The sequence below is a fragment of the Alternaria novae-zelandiae genome, assembly GCF_023758075.1.
Source record: "Alternaria novae-zelandiae strain BMP 2774 chromosome Unknown scaffold_18, whole genome shotgun sequence".
Lineage (NCBI taxonomy): Eukaryota > Fungi > Ascomycota > Dothideomycetes > Pleosporales > Pleosporaceae > Alternaria > Alternaria novae-zelandiae.
This window is the reverse complement of record NW_026056978.1, coordinates 489,950-506,193: the sequence shown is the minus strand read 5'-3', so window position 1 is coordinate 506,193 and position 16,244 is coordinate 489,950. Positions and strand designations below refer to the sequence as shown.

The following is a 16,244-nucleotide window of genomic DNA, read 5'->3' as shown; positions in this document are numbered from 1 at the left end:
GGATGCAGGTTCACGAGGAACGATTGGTACGACGAGCTTTGAGATGTCCATTTGGCGTTGGTTATCGGGGCTTTGAATAGGAATCGGCGGATGTATGCATCTGGATCTCTGGGTCTGGCGTTTGTTTGGTTAACTCGGTGGAGTCACATTGCTGTTTACATACTTGTTCTTGTTTATAACTTTAGCCGATACGCGAGCTCTTTCATGAGCGTAATGAAACGATCGCCTTCACTTGTTCGCCCATTGCCGTGATAAAGTCTGATCATCATCACCCAGAACTCTAACTTGTCCCTTATTATACATCTGGATACTAGTCCAGGAATTGCTGCTTGAGACGTCGGATTATTACTCGTCGTCGTCATCCCCTTCCTCGTCTGCCTTCTTCGCGGTCTCATCTTCTTTTTCCTCATCCTCGTCCTCAGTTGCCTCCATCTTATCCTCGGTTTTCGCATTCAGATCAGCCTCGTAATCCGGCCGCACGACCTGTATATCCTTCTTCGCGAGCGCTGATTCGATAAGCGGTGCCGATGCGAGTAAAGCGTTGTATTGATCGACTGTAAGCGAGATGCCCTGTATGAGAAACCTGTGTTAGCAACCCAACAATCTAAAGGAGCATACAGGAGAAATAGAATGTGCACACCTTCTTCCCCGGCCTCGTCTCTCCAGAATCAGTAACGTAGTACTCCCGTATACTAACGAGAGTACTCTTATTGAAATCGCTAACTGTTACGCGTCGTTTGCCGCTGGCGTTGAGCTGGCGTTCTCGTCAGCACTCTTCTGCCCACTGTCCTCGGTTTCCTCTAGCCGTGGCTACTCACACCAACATATGCATCGCCGTTATCATCCGTCTTCAGTTCCGGGACCACTGGTATCGATTCCTCGTCGTCGTCTCCGGATTTGGTCTTCTTGCTTGTGCGCGGCGCGTTGTCGTCGTCAGCGTCGGGTGAAGAGCGTTTCTTTGTGAAGGTCTTTTTGTAGGTACTGCCGCCTCGGGCGCCGCCGCGTTTTGTGAAGCCTGCCATTGTGTGTTGGAAGGGGTGGATTGGGACGTGAAAGATGCAAGAATGGCAGTCGGATGTTCGGATGGTACTCCTCGCGGTGATGACGCAGGGGCGGGCGTGTCGCGCTAAGGAAACGCGCTAGAGACGCGGTCACGTGACTCGTCGACGCGCCCGGGTACTGTCTGGCCGGCACGTAGCTCCTGCTATCGAGCTTGGATGATCTTTCCCTGGCTAACTTCTCTTACGATATTCCAAGTAATCACAACCTGGTGACGGCAATCTCATTGGGCTAAGTTGTCTTGTATACTTTCTTCTTTCTAGGTAAGCGAATGCCGACTTGACTAATCTATCTACTGTGGTCATGAGTCTGTAATGTCTAAATGGCGTGTATCACTTCATCCGCCTTCGGTGCCCTATGTACTTCGCTCCATGGTCGTGAAGGCCGCATCTGCTGCACCTTTTGTGGTCTTTCCAAACTCAATGGCCCGGAAATCTCCTTCTCAAACTCTTGCGAAATCCTGCCCTCTTGGCTTAGAACAGAGTCTGCGCGTCCCATCTCAACATCTTTGGCCACCGACGCTCTTCCACGTGCGTTTGGGTCGATAAGTATCGAGGGCACGCGCGGATCGTACATCGTGGGGACGCGGCTGCGTGAAGGAGGTGGGACAACAGCGTCGTATCCGTGGAAACCCATGCCGAGTGCCGATGCAGTAGGTTCGAATGAACAACTCTCCTTTTCTCGGGCGCGACGACACGCATCGATCGTTGCGGTGATGAAAGTGATCAAGAAAAGGAACCATCCCGCTCCGGCTGCGATGGTGTAACCACGGCTAAGATCGACCAGGATCGCAAACATCATGAGGTTTGGGTTCGCAGCCGTATCGAGACGCGTTTCGCTAAAGGTCTCGAGGCTCATGTTGAAGCTGAGAGAAACGCCGAGAGCGACTGCCATGGCGCACATGCACAGGCATTCGATGGGGATAAGGGCCGCTGAGGGTATGCGCAGGCGTTGGATGATGGCTGTCAAGACGATTACCATGCCCGCAAGCGAAGCAAAGCCGGCCTGCCTGCATGTTAGTACAACGGTATTGATCGATGACTGTTGCACGTACAGCCGCGACTGAGATCCAGATCTTGATGGCGCCTTTGTACACCGTAGCAAAGTATTCTTTCCAATACTCCGCCATTTGAGCCTCTGGCTGAACCGCGTCCATGATTCCGGTACCACGGCTCTTCATATCGCGAATGATGAACTGGGCTAATTGTAATCGTTAGTACCAAGTTTCCATGTTCTCGGTTGAGAGATCAATACTTACACCAAGCACCTAGTCCTAGCACTCCCATTGCCACGATCAGGGCCAGGACCCTTATTGACAGCAGTATCGATTTGCCATATCCCATTCTTGTACAAGAAGTTGATGGGGAAATACAAGATGAAATGAATGTAGAGTGTAAGCACAGTCCAGCTGGCAGCTGCTCGCAGAGCGCTAAGTAGAAAGTAAGTGGTGTCTAAACGAGTGAGTGGCAGGCACAAAAAGAAATTCTTTGCCAATGAGCGGGTACAGCATCGCTATTGAGGCAAACGTCACATTGTCAATAAAGTTCGGAGCCTCAGGAGCCGGGTGCCTTGATGTGATGCCTTGTGCAGCTCGAGTGGGGGTGGAAACATCTGAGGTGCAGGGTGGCTGGTGGTGCCTGAGCGTGCAGGCAGACCTGATTCAAGACCTGCGATGTCAACGCGCCACCATTTTTCCCACGCGGAGCTCTGGTTCCGACCCGTACCTGAGCATAAGGCAGAAGAATCTTCTGGAGCACTGGTCTCTCTCTGTACCCTTGCTTCTCGCCTCACAGCTCATTGTTCAAGCGTTCATGCCATCGCAGCTCAGCAATTGGCCAGCAAACCCGAAGATTTCCCACGGAATGTTGTGATCCGCCGTAAGAGGAATGCGTCCACGCGCATTGACAGTTGTGACGTCCCAATAATGAGGAACGGCTGGGGTGATGCATGTTTCTCCACGTGTTGGCGGTCTTGAGACAGAACCTGAGGCACCAAGGCGTCGCCGTTGTCAGGCTGAAACGGGCGTCAGACCCGGGAACTGTAGCAACGCTATCAACGCTTTCCGGAAGGTTCCGTCATTATATAGCCAGGCTGTTCCATAAGTAACGACCGTGCCGCTACGATGCCGCCAACATTTGGCTGAGGTCGCTACCTTGGAATATCTGCACGGCCTACCTAGGTAAGCACGACGCGCTAAATCGCTTCGGGGTTCGGGCGATTGTTATCCGGGGCTACTTCATGATCCGACTTCCGACAGCGAAAGCCCGGAAAACATGGATGACGAGTTCTCGGTGCTAATGTAAAAGCATCATGGCCAGGCCAAGCATTGCGATGCTTCGACCGTGAATTTGATTCATGCCTGCGGAATGATGAATACCTAGGTAGGTGAGTCTGTGTGAAAGCCGGCCCTGCAAACGATTTCGATTTATCGATCAAGGTCTTCTTCGTTACGAATGAAGACGGCTTTGAATTGCAGTACTACAGTGAGCAAGACCTTTGAGATGGAGATGTTGTGCTTTCATGGAATACAGAGCGGGGCGATGCGAAGAAGCATCTGGGTAATCGTCGGCGAAGCTAGCCTGTCGGCAATCGCCAGTCGTGCCGACCATCCTCCATCCAGCAGCCATCGACACTTGTATCCGCTCTCCCCTCTCCGCCAAGGCAAAATGCGGAGAACGGTTGGAGAGAACGGTAGCATTGCGGATGGCTCGTCACGAGGCTGGTATGGCAGCCCGGTGGAATCCCGAATGACGTGGGTAGACCGCGAGATGCATGCAAAATTTTCGGAGGTATTTAGCTACCCGTGATGCCAACGACTGCGATCATCGTGTTGCAGACGAAAGTTCCGCAAGATGAGATACTCCAGCGCAGTTGCGGTGAGCTTTGCTTTACTGCCAAATCTAGCGGTCTCACAAGGATACACCAACGAGTCCGAGGTTCCATTCTATGGACTTAGTCCGCCAGTATATCCGACCCGTGGGTGTTTTGATCATGATCGAAGATGAAAGAACTAACAAGAGACAGCTGTCGGCAATGGAACAACCTCGTCTTCTTGGGCATCCGCATATGCTCGTGCGAGAGACCTTGTGGCTCAATTGACGCTAGAAGAGAAGTCGAATCTCACACATGGCGTCTCCGGTCCTTGCGTAGGCCAAACCGGAGCTGTACCTCGTCTTCAGATCCCAGAGCTATGTTTCGCGGATGCACCTGCCGGCGTGCGAGGACAAGAGTTTGTCTCGTCATTCCCTGCTGGCATTCATCTTGGAGCTACGTTCGATCGAGATCTCATGCTCAGATATGGCCATGCTCTCGGTAGAGAGTACAGAGGAAAGGGCATTCACGTTGCTCTCGGCCCATTCATCGGCCCTATTGGAAGAGTCGCGCGTGGAGGTCGCAACTGGGAAGGTCTTGGTGCTGACCCGTATCTTGCTGGTATTGGCGGTGGTCTCATCACTAGAGGCACACAAAAAGAGGGTGTAATTGCTACACCAAAGGTAGGCAACATCGTAAATACGATGAGAGTCTGGGCTGATCGTATCAATAGCATTGGCTTGCGCAAGAACAAGAGTACAGGCGACGCCCTGGTGACGAAGGCGAGGCCGTCTCTTCCAATGTGGACGATCGTACACTGCACGAGCTCTATGCTTGGCCGTTCATGGATGCCCTTCGTGAAGGAGCCGGCTCGCTGATGTGCTCATACCAGCGAATCAACAACTCATACGGATGCCAGAACAGCAAGCTTATGAACGGAATTTTGAAGGAAGAGTTGGGTTTCGAGGGTTTCGTGGTATCTGACTGGGATGCGCAGCATGCCGGTGTCGCCTCAGCCAATGCCGGTCTAGATGTGGTGATGCCTGTTGCCAAATTCTGGGGCGAGAACCTTACCGATGCGGTGAACAACGGATCAGTCACTACAGAGAGGCTCGATGACATGAACACAAGACTACTGGCAGCCTGGTTCTATCTCAACCAAGACGAGGGTTTTCCCGAAAACGCCGTCTACCCATACAACGTCGAACACGAAATCGTCGATGTGCGTGAAGACCACGCGTCGCTCATCCGAGAGATCGGAGCTGCCGGAACCGTCCTGGTCAAGAATGTCAACAATACTCTACCACTCCAACACCCCCGCTTCTTGAACATCTACGGCTACGATGCGGAAGTAAAGTCTCAACCATGGAACAACCCATCCCGATTCGGTGGTGGCTATGAAGAGAACTTTGGCTGGAACACGCTCAACGGCACCCTCGTTACGGCAGGTGGATCAGGCTCCAGCACCCCACCTTACGTTATCAGCCCATTCAACGCCATCCAGAATCGCGTAATTGCGGATCGCGGAACTGTACGATGGGACTTCTTTGGCGTGAACCCGACCGTGTATGCAAATGCTGACGCATGCCTCGTCTTCATCAACGCATACGCTTCGGAGAGCTTCGATCGCACTTCTCTTACAGACGAATTCAGCGACCAGCTTGTCAACAACGTTGCGACCAACTGCTCAAACACGGTTGTTGTACTGCACTCCGCCGGCATCCGCACCGTTGACGCATGGATTGACCACCCCAACGTCACCGCCGTCCTTTTCGCGGGTGTTCCTGGCCAGGAAAGCGGTAATGCCATCGCCGACGTTCTGTACGGCGATGTGAGCCCATCCGGACGTTTGCCGTACACTGTCGCAAAGCAAGAGTCCGATTACGGCCACCTTCTCAATTCGACTCTCGACCCGTCCATCCCGGCATTCTTGCAGTCGGACTTCACTGAGGGCTTGTACATCGACTACCGCGCTTTCGACGCGCAAAACATCACACCGCAGTATGAATTCGGTTACGGGCTTTCATACACGACATTCGGCTATGCGAACATGACAGTTGAGCCTGTGGCGAATGCAAGTCTCGCTGCCTTCCCGTCCACATCTGTGCCGATTGTACAAGGAGGTCACCCTTGGCTATGGCAAGTCTTGTACCGCGCCACAGTCACTATTACCAACACCGGCAAGGTCGCTGGCCACGAAGTAGCGCAGCTATACCTGGGCGTACCAAATGCGCCGGCGAAGCAGCTGAGAGGTTTCGAACGCGTGGGCTTGTTGCAGCCTGGCGGAAGCCGAGAGGTTGAGTTCACGTTGGACAGGCGTGATTTAAGTGTTTGGAATGTCACCGCTCAGGCTTGGGAGCTTCAGAGAGGCCGATATGCGGTGTGGGTGGGAGCGAGCAGCCGCGATATGAGGCAAGAAGGCGAGATCGTAATTGAGTAGACTAGTATGATGATACAGTAATGTCCATACTTACGGACATTGTCATCGCAATTCTTGCTGTCTTGCGGAGTGATGAAACAGTGATATCTTGGTACCCCCCTATCAAAATGCTCGATTTAAGGCATAGCTAGGAACATGTGTGTTTTCTCTGCGTGGTGGTTTAGTCTCTGTTTACTCGCTGAACTATGGATGTGACAAACTCCGGCGAAGTGTTATAACAACTTATAAAGCACGCCAATCGAATCATGAGTTGATGTTCGTGTTTCAAGCAATCGTTTGTGGGCGCCTACGATGCAAGCCATCCATCTAGTTTGTCAACATCAAGCTGGTCGAGGGGGACTCGCAGTATACCCCTGAGTGCTTTTGCCCCCGCCCTGGAGTTCCACGGTCTTCGTGCCTGTTCTGCGAAGAGGCAAGAATGCACAGACTAATATACGATGCAGTGAATGCAAAAAGCCCGCCCTTGCTGCTACAGGGCTTTCTTCTGCCTAGCACACCCTCCTTGTTCTATATCAGCCCCAGCTCTCTGCGCGCCCAGCCCTTCTCCAAAGGATCGATCCACTCAACTTGAAACCCCTGAACCTTTCGAAGAGTTTGTATACCTCGTATACCCAGAGCAATCATGGTTAAACTCATCGACTACCCGGTATCGGTAAGTCTCATGAAATCATTGCTACCGTTGGCAATACTGATAATGACTAGGAGGACATCCAAAAGTCCTACGCGTCCTTCGTGAAGACAGTCAAGGAGAGTCTTACTCCTAAATATTCCATCGAGGATCCGGATCCCGTCCTTCTTGAGGCATTCCAAAATCTTACTTTGACCGCCGAAGGCTATATCGAATACAGTAACGAGCACGACTCCGTGGAAGACTGGAACGATCCTTCTACCACAGAGAACAATGTGTTCCAAGACATGATCAGTATATGCACGGTGTATCAGCAGAGAACATTGGCCGATGGCGAATTCTCCAAATTGGCAAGAGCTGGTATGCAATGTATAAAGCATGCCTACGACCCTCCGCCGCTGGACATGCTCTCCTACCCACCTCTTCCGGACTCCCTATTGACCGTGTACCGTCACATGGGATACACTCCTATCGAAGATGCCATCTTCTTCGATCTCGTTCTCTCATACGAGAACGCCTGTTTCTGGAATGCGTGGGGCAGCCGCGATGACCATTGCTACAACAGAGCGAGAGATTTGGATGACTCGGATGAAGATTACTGGGATGACTGGGAATGCCCATGTCGGTGTTTGTATTGCGTGGACGAGACTGCGTACATACATGGACTTGAGGAATGGCGTACTTTCCCCACAGCCATCACCCACATGGACTGGTTCATGGACGGATTTAAGGAAGTTCGGGACTACATCTTTGACGATTTCTGCATGACTTGCAGCTCGTACTTGGAGTATACCAACGATTTTGACAACTGGAACGATCCGGAAATCGCCGCTTTCCGCGAGTTTTCCGAGGTGGTCGAATACACAACGTACGTCTGTCCGGACTGGTTCCAGAAGTTCCTCGACTTACCTGGAGAGCTCCGCGAGTCCATCATGCACGAGTATGCATTGATGGAGTGTGATGCTGGTCGCCTGAGCGAGCATCAGCACTACGACGAATTCAGCAACCCGTGCTGCAAGTGGGAGTATCCCAACGTGCTTATCGCTTGCGACAACCAGAACCCCAAGGTGTTTCCGGACGCTAGTACGGGCCGTTGCCCAAAGGGTTGGCTACCAAACCTCGCTTTCGTCAGCCACAAGATGCATGAGGAAGTTCTCGTCCTGATGCTGCGGAGGACCAAGCGATTCGACTTGAAGTACATGTTCCGAAACACTAACTTCAAGATCGCGACTTGGTTTACCAAGTTCATAAAGGCGATTCCTGGTGGCGGCGGCGAGAACGCGGTGAAGCACCTCAACTTCCCGCATATGCATTGGTTCAACCACCAACGCCTCCCACCAGCCCTCACCAACGCCAGTTTCGAGTTGGCTGTCGCTTGCAAGAATCTGCGCAAGCTCGACATGACTTTCCATGTCGATAAGGTGACTTTTAGCAATGCGGAGACCGACTGGGAACGCAAGGCACTTCCTCTGGCTACAGTCATCGACCGATTCAAGCTGGAGACAATTCTCGGCTGTACCAAATTGGAAGAGGTCTACATCGACGGCATATACATGCGACCATCTCGAGGCGGCAAGGAGGCCGATTTAGATGTGCTAGAGGAAGTAAGCAAATGGATGATGAAGAGCTTCCTCGTTCAGCGGAAACCGGAGCGCGGTATTCAAGTCGAGTTGGTTCGCCGATGGGGGTGCTGGAGGGGACGTGTTCGCGGGACCCTGGTTGAGCTTAACGATAAAGATATGGCGGAAGTGAAGGCGCGCACCGAGATGAAGAGCGCATTATCAAAAGCCCTTGTCAAGGCTGGACCTGCTATAACTGTCTAGATAGACCCGTCCTGTATTATTGGTTCAAGAGAAACGTCTAGCATCCTGATATTTGTTGAGCTTCTAAGTTTGGTGCTTACAGGTTATCGCCGGGCATCCTAAGTTGATTACCAATAACCACCTGGGCATCACAAGTTCGGTATGATGATGTCTTCCGACGTGAAAAGCAATTAGTCTTGAGCACCGACATGCGATACACTCATTGGTAACGCGATAGTCCGGAAACAGAAACAAGGCAGAAGGTTAGCTGTTATTCGAAGCTTCGAAAGGCGCGCGTTGAGGAGCTCAAGCTCGAGCCATTCAACCAATCAGCGGTGACGTGATGGCCATGACAAAGGCGCTAGCGACGCGATCCTTGCAAATCTGGGGTAGCTTCGAGGCGGCCATACAAGGTGCAGCAAGAGTCTGGCGCTTGCTAGCAAGCCCATATACACCGCTTTGATACCGCTCTTCACTTCTTGTTGATCTACAACTCTTACAACTTTTACATCGAACCTTTGTAATACAACACCAACAACAACACTTCCATCAACATGTCTTGCCCCGTGATCGGTACCACAAACGATGTGCTTCCCCCAAACCACCCCTCTATCGACCTAGCGAAGGATGGTCAGGTTGTACGTACTCAAGGACACACTGGGCATCGTTGCACATCGCTAACATACAACCCACAGTGCCCAGTCGTAGGCGCAACCAGCGACCACCACCACAACCTCTCCGCACACCCTCCCGTCCCCACCCAAGGCACCGAGGCTACATCGTGCCCCGCGCTCAAGAAGAACGTAAAGACGACCAAGGCCCAAGAGATGGACGATGCTCTCTGCCCGATCGTAGGCACAGCTACAACCGTACTTCCTCCCGACCACCCAGACATGCTCAAGGCGAACGCCGGCGACATCTGCCCAGTCACAAAGGCGACAGTCGGACACCACAAGGATAAGGTCGCTACACACCCGAGTGTAGAGGGTGCGGCGGATGGGGCTGTATGCCCTGTCACCGGCCAGAAACAGGCTGCATAGATATGGCGAAAGGAGGGATGGGGGCGGCGTTGGTAAATTATACCCGAATATAAATGATTGGATAGTGATTCTACGCTGAATCAGCTTCCGCCCCATCTCGCGGCACTATTCTGGCTGTTCGTTGCGTTGTTCTGACAGCGTAGCTGTGGTGTCAGATGTTGGGCGCTTAGCATGCAGTCTCACGTTGAATATTTGGGGGCCGTAATGACCCCAACAGGTATATGCTTCTTACTACCTTCGCATCTCCATCTCGTGCACACTCAATCCCTCATTATGCGTTACCTTACTCTCGTTCTCACAATTTCCCTACTCCGCTTCGCATCACCACAGAACATATGCTACTTTCCCAACGGCGACACACAACCCCACGACGTCCCGTGCGATCCCGACGCGGAAGTAACAGGATGCTGCTGGTCGCGTGCAGCCTGTCTCACAAACGGCCTTTGCATTATGGGTGGTGCGGAGAGCGATAGCGGCCAGGAGTACGCACGCGGCACCTGTACGGATAGGAGCTGGTCTAGCCCACTCTGCCCACAGAACTGTCAGCTCAATCAAGATACGCCGAATAATTCTAGCGCCTATGACTTTCGCGCTGATGGCGTCAAGGTGTGGCAGTGTGGCTCGCAGGGATACGGGAGGGAGGCAGAGTACTGCTGTGAATCTGAGGCAGAGGGGCAGAGGTGCTGTCATACGGATACGGCGGTGTTTACCTTGACGAGTGCTACTGTAGGCCCGTATACAGGGGTTGAGAGTAGTTCGTCGCTGTCACTGAGTTCATCCGCTATTTCGAGTGCGAGTACCACGCCTTTGCCAACTCCATCGCGCACTGGTACTGGGTCCGTAACTCAAGCCTCTCCGAGCCCGCCAGCCGGCAATTCGGGTCAAAGCGACAGCAAAGCAATTTCCATCGGCGCCGGAGTCGGTGGAGCTCTAGGAGGATGCCTTCTGACCGCCCTGTTGATACTCTTCATCAGGCGCCACAAACGCAAACGAGTGGCTCCCCGTTTAGACGAGCCTCCAGTCGCTGTGGCAGAGTTTAACGATAAAGCCGAACTATCGACTGAGGAGTCATATGCAGAACTGTCGAGTCAGAGTCAGATCAAGGCGGTCTGGGAGCTGCCCGGAGATGAACGTCTACCGGGCTACAACATGAACAGTCGATAAGTTAGAGTGGAATGGGAGAACCGGGTGCCTATGCCGTTGGCTCGCGGGGGTGAAAGTTGGATCTTTCACTACATGAGAAGAGCAATGTCGATCAGCTCGTCTCGGACGAGATGAATGGAATTCAAGACCATGGTGTAGTAGAGTCTCACATGAGGGAGCTCGCTCGGTAGATAATAACGTATAGAGATAGATAGTCAGCTGGTAGATCGAAGCCCCTCGGCATCTAATACAGCATTTGACCTTTTCTAGCTCGTATTTTGATCGAGGGTCGGCACCTGTATTCCTCTTTACAAGACGCTCCTTACTGCCACAAAATGCTTGTGAGCCCTTCGTTTGTGAACCCTTCATTTGCGAACCCTTCGTTTGTTAAAACCTTCAGGTTTGAGGCGAGAAGCTGTTTGTTATTGCCACACGCGCCTGAAGCTTTGAGCACAGTTCAGTCCCGCTCAATCATCCGTTGAGCAATCTCCAAGATGATAAATCACCCCCTCCTCTCGCTCTACCCTCAACTTATCTTCCAACTGATTCGCAAACTTTGGTTGAATAAGCAATGGAGTTCAATTCTAGATTCGCTCTCGCTGTCATCACCGCGGTGATGGTAGGACGAATTTGTTACCTCATCTATTTGTTAACAGCCGCTAATCGCGCTGCGAAGCGTTTCGGTTTCGGCTTCGCCTTTGCGTCTAGTCCCCAGGGAAAAAGCAACCACGGAATACCCAGGAAGCCAAAGTACATCTTCCATGTACCCCGACACTGCGAACGCAAAGTGCGCCATCCCCCTCGACCGGGCAAAACTCAAGCGCATCCGTTACGTCCTGCCATCGTCAAGAAGGCCGAGGAATGGGAAGAGTACGTGCCAGACTACTTCCCGCGCTTTCTCCAGCTTCCGCTCGAGATACGTGAGAAGGTCTATCATTACGCAATGGACGGCCTCTCAACACGATACTTCGTCCAGGCGTACAAGGACATTTCGCCCCTGACCGTAGCTCCAGCTACACTCCCAAATCTATGTTTTGCCAGCAAGCAATTACACAAGGAAGGACTCGCCGTCTGGATCCGCCGCACACGCTTCACGGTCTTGAAAAGCAGCATAACGCATGTGGTTCCTCTGATGAATTTTCTTTCCGCTGTCAACGGCTTCAAACACGTGCGCATGCTGTGTTATGGCGATCTCCTCGCCTACGGCCTGAAACACCAGAGGGTGTACATAACCACGGGTGAAGATCTAGCTGCCAAGTGCACTGGACTCCGCAGTCTAATCTTCGAGTTGGACTATTTCTGGCTAACAGATTTTGCGCGTGCGCCAGCGCCTGTGAAGCTGGCTCCAAAGAAGGAGGTAAAGAAGCGGTTGAGGCTTGAGCCAGTCTACCAGCTAACCAGTTTGAGGAAGCTGAAGATCGAGGTGGTTGTGCCCTGGTCCCGAGGAAAACGCTTTGAACAGCAGGGTGGATTGACGCGTTTGACGGAGATAATCACCGAAGGCTTTGAAGCGGCAGGGAGAGGTGGGGCTGTAGAATTGCAGCTTGAGATGGTAGCTAGGAGGCTGTTGGTCGGAACGTAGTGCGTGGGATAACCAGCTACTTAATCTCGTAGCGATATATGGATATTCATGTATAATACTACAGTACGGAGACAGCGACAGAGCCTGTGCCGACAAACATGGAAGTCTTTTTGAACCACGAACTCTGAATCATGGGAGAGTATAGCCGGTGACTAGGGAGAACGAGCGCGATATGGTAATGGTGAGTGCGATGGTTTTCGCCGTGAGCGCCCTGCATCTTCGCCGTCGGAACCTGAGCGTCTTCGCTCGCGCTTTCGATGTCGGTCGCGTCTGTCTCGGGAATCCTCGCTCCGATCTCGAGTCCGTTCCGACCGGTGGCGACGATGTCTGTCCTCCGAGTCATCTCGTGGTCTTGACTTCCGATGTCTATGTTCGTCGCGTGGACTCCTGTCGAGGCTCTTACTCCTCCGACGCGAGTGCTTGTCACGCCCATTGTCCTCTCCCGCTCCCTTCATCCTTCTTCTGTCCTTGCTCCTATCTCGGTCTCTCGACCTGTCTCTCCGACTATGCCTATCCTTGCGCTTTGCCCGCTCCTTTTCTTTGCGCTTCTGCTTCTTCAGTTTCTTGAGGGCATCGTCCACTTTCTCTTGTTGACGCTTGATCATGGAATCGCGCATCGGATCGTCCTCGTCGAGCTTCTCCATGAGCCGCCCTAGCTCAATCTCCTCTGGTAATAGTGGTCGGTCGTCGTCCGAGTCGCTTTCGCTTTCTGTCTTTCTCCGCTTCCTTCTGCCGCCATCGGACTCATTGCCCGCGTCGAGGTCTACGTCCCCCATGGTATTGTCCCTCATATCTTCGTCGTCCTTAGGCTTGTACCGCGCATGGTCGACCCTAATGACTCGGTCCATAATGGTTGCTCCACCCAGGTTGTCCACAGCCAGATCGCAGCTCCTCTGGTCTTCGTACTTGATCCAAGCAAAACCTCGTGACTTTCCCGTCTCCTTGTCGCGCGCAAGCTTGACCCATACCGGCTCGCCATACTGGGAGAATATGGTGACGATGTCACCCTCTGAAAGTTCGAAGGGTAGGCCGCCGATGTTAATGAAGGCGGTGTCGCGGTAGTCGGTATGCCATGAACCTTCTGGGTTGATGCCCGCTTCGAGCTCGCGCTTGTTGAGCTGCTGGATCGCGCGCACCGAGTTCATCGTGGGCGTGGTGTGTACGTGGTGGTGAGGTGAGAGAAGTGAGGAAGGCGCGTTCGGCGGGTGGGTTGGGCGTCGCTTCCTGATCCACTAGCGCTGTGATGGCTGTTCAGACATGGATCGTGGGTCTTCGAATCCCTCTTGTATGTCGCTGCGACTCGGAAAAATGTTGGCGCAGTATTCTAGACGTCGTGTCGGAGGGCAGGCAAGTCCGCTGGAACTTTTGAAGCTCGGGCTTGGCCAGCAGCCGCATCCCTGCAGAAAAGGTACCAGCGAACATGCGGCCAAACAAGCACACCGCAACCCCACTAGACATTCACCCCGTGCCGCCTTAGCCCTTCCGCATCCGTCGCATACTTTGTGTACATCATCTACGCAGCATCGCTCAGCCGGGCACGTCACGTTTCACCAGCGACCAAGCTCCGCAGCACCTCCGCAATGGCGAGCGCGCGTCGGACCTCCAACTTCCCCACACGCGTCCCCGGCAGCCACGACCGGCCGGGCAGCAGAGACACGGACAAAGAGGAAATATGGAAGCCCATGCTCGACAACATCTCGAGTGGAAAGCGACTGCCGGAAAAGAGTCTACTCGTCCTGGGTGAGGGCCACGACACGCAGAATAGGGGATCTAGCTAATACTCGATCCCAGGCGGAACACCAGAGACGCAGCGAGAGTTCCTTGAATCGGTATCCACAGACTCTGCAAACAATAGGCGACCGCCAGACCGGGGCAGGAAGCCGCCCATCGCCAATCAATTCGGCCTGGGCTACACGTACCAAGATGTATTGGACACGGATCACGAGGGTATGTAGCGGCACTGGTTATAACAACAAGTATCGCTAACAAAGCCAGATACTCTGGCGCGCCTCTCGCTCTACCTCCTTGCCAATCCATCGCCGTCGTTCACGCCCTTGATCAAGCCGTACCTCAACCCACGAACCCTCCCGCACATGCTTATCGTCATACTCCTGGACTGGAACCACCCATGGCTGTGGATACGACAACTGCGCGACTGGATCAGAGTTCTGCGATCGCTTATCGTCTCGCTCGATGACAACTCCAAGGTAGTTCTGGAGGAGAACATCCAAACCCTACAAGACAAGGGCCGCAACCTCCCATCCGAAGGTAGCAGCATGGAGAACGTGAAGATACCACTAGGCCCGGGAGAATGGGATGAGCCGCTCGGCATACCGCTATGTGTGGTATGCCAGAACGCGGACAAGATCGAGACCCTTGAGAAGGAGCGGGGCTGGAAAGAGGAGGAATTCGACTTCATACTCCAGTACATGCGCACCATTCTTCTCAAGCACGGCTCAAGCTTGGTATACACAATGCCCACGGCGCCGGGATCTTTGCGAACGCTCATTCACTCCACACTCGGCATCAAGTCCCTGCTGAAACAAGAGCAACTTAGGCACAACGTGACGGATCGCGATCGCGTACTGGTTCCACCCAACTGGGACTCATGGGCGAAGATTCGTATATTACGAGAAGGCTTCGATGTGGAGGGCATCAGCGAGAAATGGAGTGTTGACATCGACATTCCCCAGCACATGCGGCCAACCAACGGCCAAGTGGCTGCACCCATCGAAGGAGAAGCCCAACCGAACGGTGAAGAGGCGCCGGTTGCGCCAGCTGAAGAGGAAGAGGAAGGGCCCTCAGCGACTTCAATCTACGAAGAGACGATCCGCAACCCGGAGTCAGACTACGCACTGTCAAGCCTATCGAAACAAGCCAACGGGCTCGAAGTATCAAGCAAAGATCCACAGGCCTTCCTCGCCGATCAGGTCAACGTTCTTGAGAATCTGCGGCGGGAGGATGAGAATGAAGCTGCCATGAAGGCTGCGCGCAAAGAGCAAGATCCGTCAATCTCTAGGACCTATACCGACGACGCATCGGGAGTTGTCGAAGAGCACATTGGACCTGTACAATTCAACATGGGCGGTATTCAAGTCAATGCCGATGAAATGGTTAAGAGGCTACAGGTACGTCAAACGTTCATTCTTCCTGAAGAGATAACGAACATTTACTAACTTCATTCCAGGACCGTCAAGCCAACCGATCAGACGAGCCCGAAACACCACCTCCCAAAACACAAGACACCAACATCAATGACAACGAGAAGCTGAGATCTTTCTTCTCCAGCTTGGTCAACAAAGCGCCCTCGGGCAGTCCAAGGGGTGGATCGTAGTCTGGGTCTTGTTTCTTTACCGGCATTTCCCACTTTCTCAGGCATCTGCATTCCATACAAGTTTATTCGACGCTTCCGATAGCAAAGGCTTTCTTACAGGTTCACGGTCGTCATTAGCATGGCTTTATACCCACAGTGTATTTCCGTACCCAATACAAGCTTTCACATTCCATATCACCATTTCTCGAATACGTACTTCTCAATTCCTGTTACTGCATCCATCATCGACACGTTTGCTTTCTGCGTGATCGTGAACGCATGTACAACGCAGCTCGGTCGACTTGTCTCTTTTTTCCCGTGGCGGAAGCCACGCATCAATGTCTTCAAGCATCAACTTCACGCCCCTACCAACACACTCATCTTTTATATAGCTACCCCGTGCGCGTCTCTCTTCAACCCTCTATT

The 16,244-nt window shown here is 52.9% G+C and overlaps 8 protein-coding genes across 8 annotated transcripts; 5 read left to right on the top strand and 3 right to left on the bottom strand.

Annotated features, from left to right (window-relative positions):
• Positions 1–345: 345 nt before the first annotated feature.
• J4E88_008254 (uncharacterized protein) lies at positions 346–1,022 on the bottom strand (the record flags this gene model as incomplete). The annotated part of the gene is made up of 3 exons (XM_049401865.1): positions 346–570; positions 641–754; positions 819–1,022. The coding sequence occupies 3 exons, from the start codon at positions 1,020–1,022 to the stop codon at positions 346–348; spliced, it is 543 nt and encodes a 180-aa protein (XP_049252403.1).
• A 355-nt stretch (positions 1,023–1,377) lies between these two features.
• On the bottom strand, positions 1,378–2,345 carry J4E88_008253 (uncharacterized protein; the record flags this gene model as incomplete). Its single annotated transcript, XM_049401864.1, has 3 exons — positions 1,378–2,064; positions 2,114–2,254; positions 2,340–2,345. The coding sequence occupies 3 exons, from the start codon at positions 2,343–2,345 to the stop codon at positions 1,378–1,380; spliced, it is 834 nt and encodes a 277-aa protein (XP_049252402.1).
• Positions 2,346–3,911: 1,566 nt separating this feature from the next.
• J4E88_008252 (uncharacterized protein) lies at positions 3,912–6,310 on the top strand (the record flags this gene model as incomplete). Its single annotated transcript, XM_049401863.1, has 3 exons — positions 3,912–4,035; positions 4,084–4,553; positions 4,604–6,310. 3 exons carry the CDS (start codon positions 3,912–3,914, stop codon positions 6,308–6,310), a joined length of 2,301 nt encoding a protein of 766 aa, XP_049252401.1.
• Positions 6,311–6,932: 622 nt separating this feature from the next.
• On the top strand, positions 6,933–8,761 carry J4E88_008251 (uncharacterized protein; the record flags this gene model as incomplete). The annotated part of the gene is made up of 2 exons (XM_049401862.1): positions 6,933–6,962; positions 7,013–8,761. 2 exons carry the CDS (start codon positions 6,933–6,935, stop codon positions 8,759–8,761), a joined length of 1,779 nt encoding a protein of 592 aa, XP_049252400.1.
• A 533-nt stretch (positions 8,762–9,294) lies between these two features.
• On the top strand, positions 9,295–9,780 carry J4E88_008250 (uncharacterized protein; the record flags this gene model as incomplete). The annotated part of the gene is made up of 2 exons (XM_049401861.1): positions 9,295–9,378; positions 9,436–9,780. The coding sequence occupies 2 exons, from the start codon at positions 9,295–9,297 to the stop codon at positions 9,778–9,780; spliced, it is 429 nt and encodes a 142-aa protein (XP_049252399.1).
• A 1,759-nt stretch (positions 9,781–11,539) lies between these two features.
• J4E88_008249 (uncharacterized protein) lies at positions 11,540–12,505 on the top strand (the record flags this gene model as incomplete). The annotated part of the gene is made up of 1 exon (XM_049401860.1): positions 11,540–12,505. One exon carries the CDS (start codon positions 11,540–11,542, stop codon positions 12,503–12,505), a length of 966 nt encoding a protein of 321 aa, XP_049252398.1.
• Positions 12,506–12,563: 58 nt separating this feature from the next.
• On the bottom strand, positions 12,564–13,650 carry J4E88_008248 (uncharacterized protein; the record flags this gene model as incomplete). Its single annotated transcript, XM_049401859.1, has 2 exons — positions 12,564–12,832; positions 12,909–13,650. 2 exons carry the CDS (start codon positions 13,648–13,650, stop codon positions 12,564–12,566), a joined length of 1,011 nt encoding a protein of 336 aa, XP_049252397.1.
• A 435-nt stretch (positions 13,651–14,085) lies between these two features.
• On the top strand, positions 14,086–15,839 carry J4E88_008247 (uncharacterized protein; the record flags this gene model as incomplete). Its single annotated transcript, XM_049401858.1, has 4 exons — positions 14,086–14,245; positions 14,297–14,452; positions 14,501–15,633; positions 15,693–15,839. 4 exons carry the CDS (start codon positions 14,086–14,088, stop codon positions 15,837–15,839), a joined length of 1,596 nt encoding a protein of 531 aa, XP_049252396.1.
• Between the last annotated feature and the right edge of the window lie 405 nt (positions 15,840–16,244).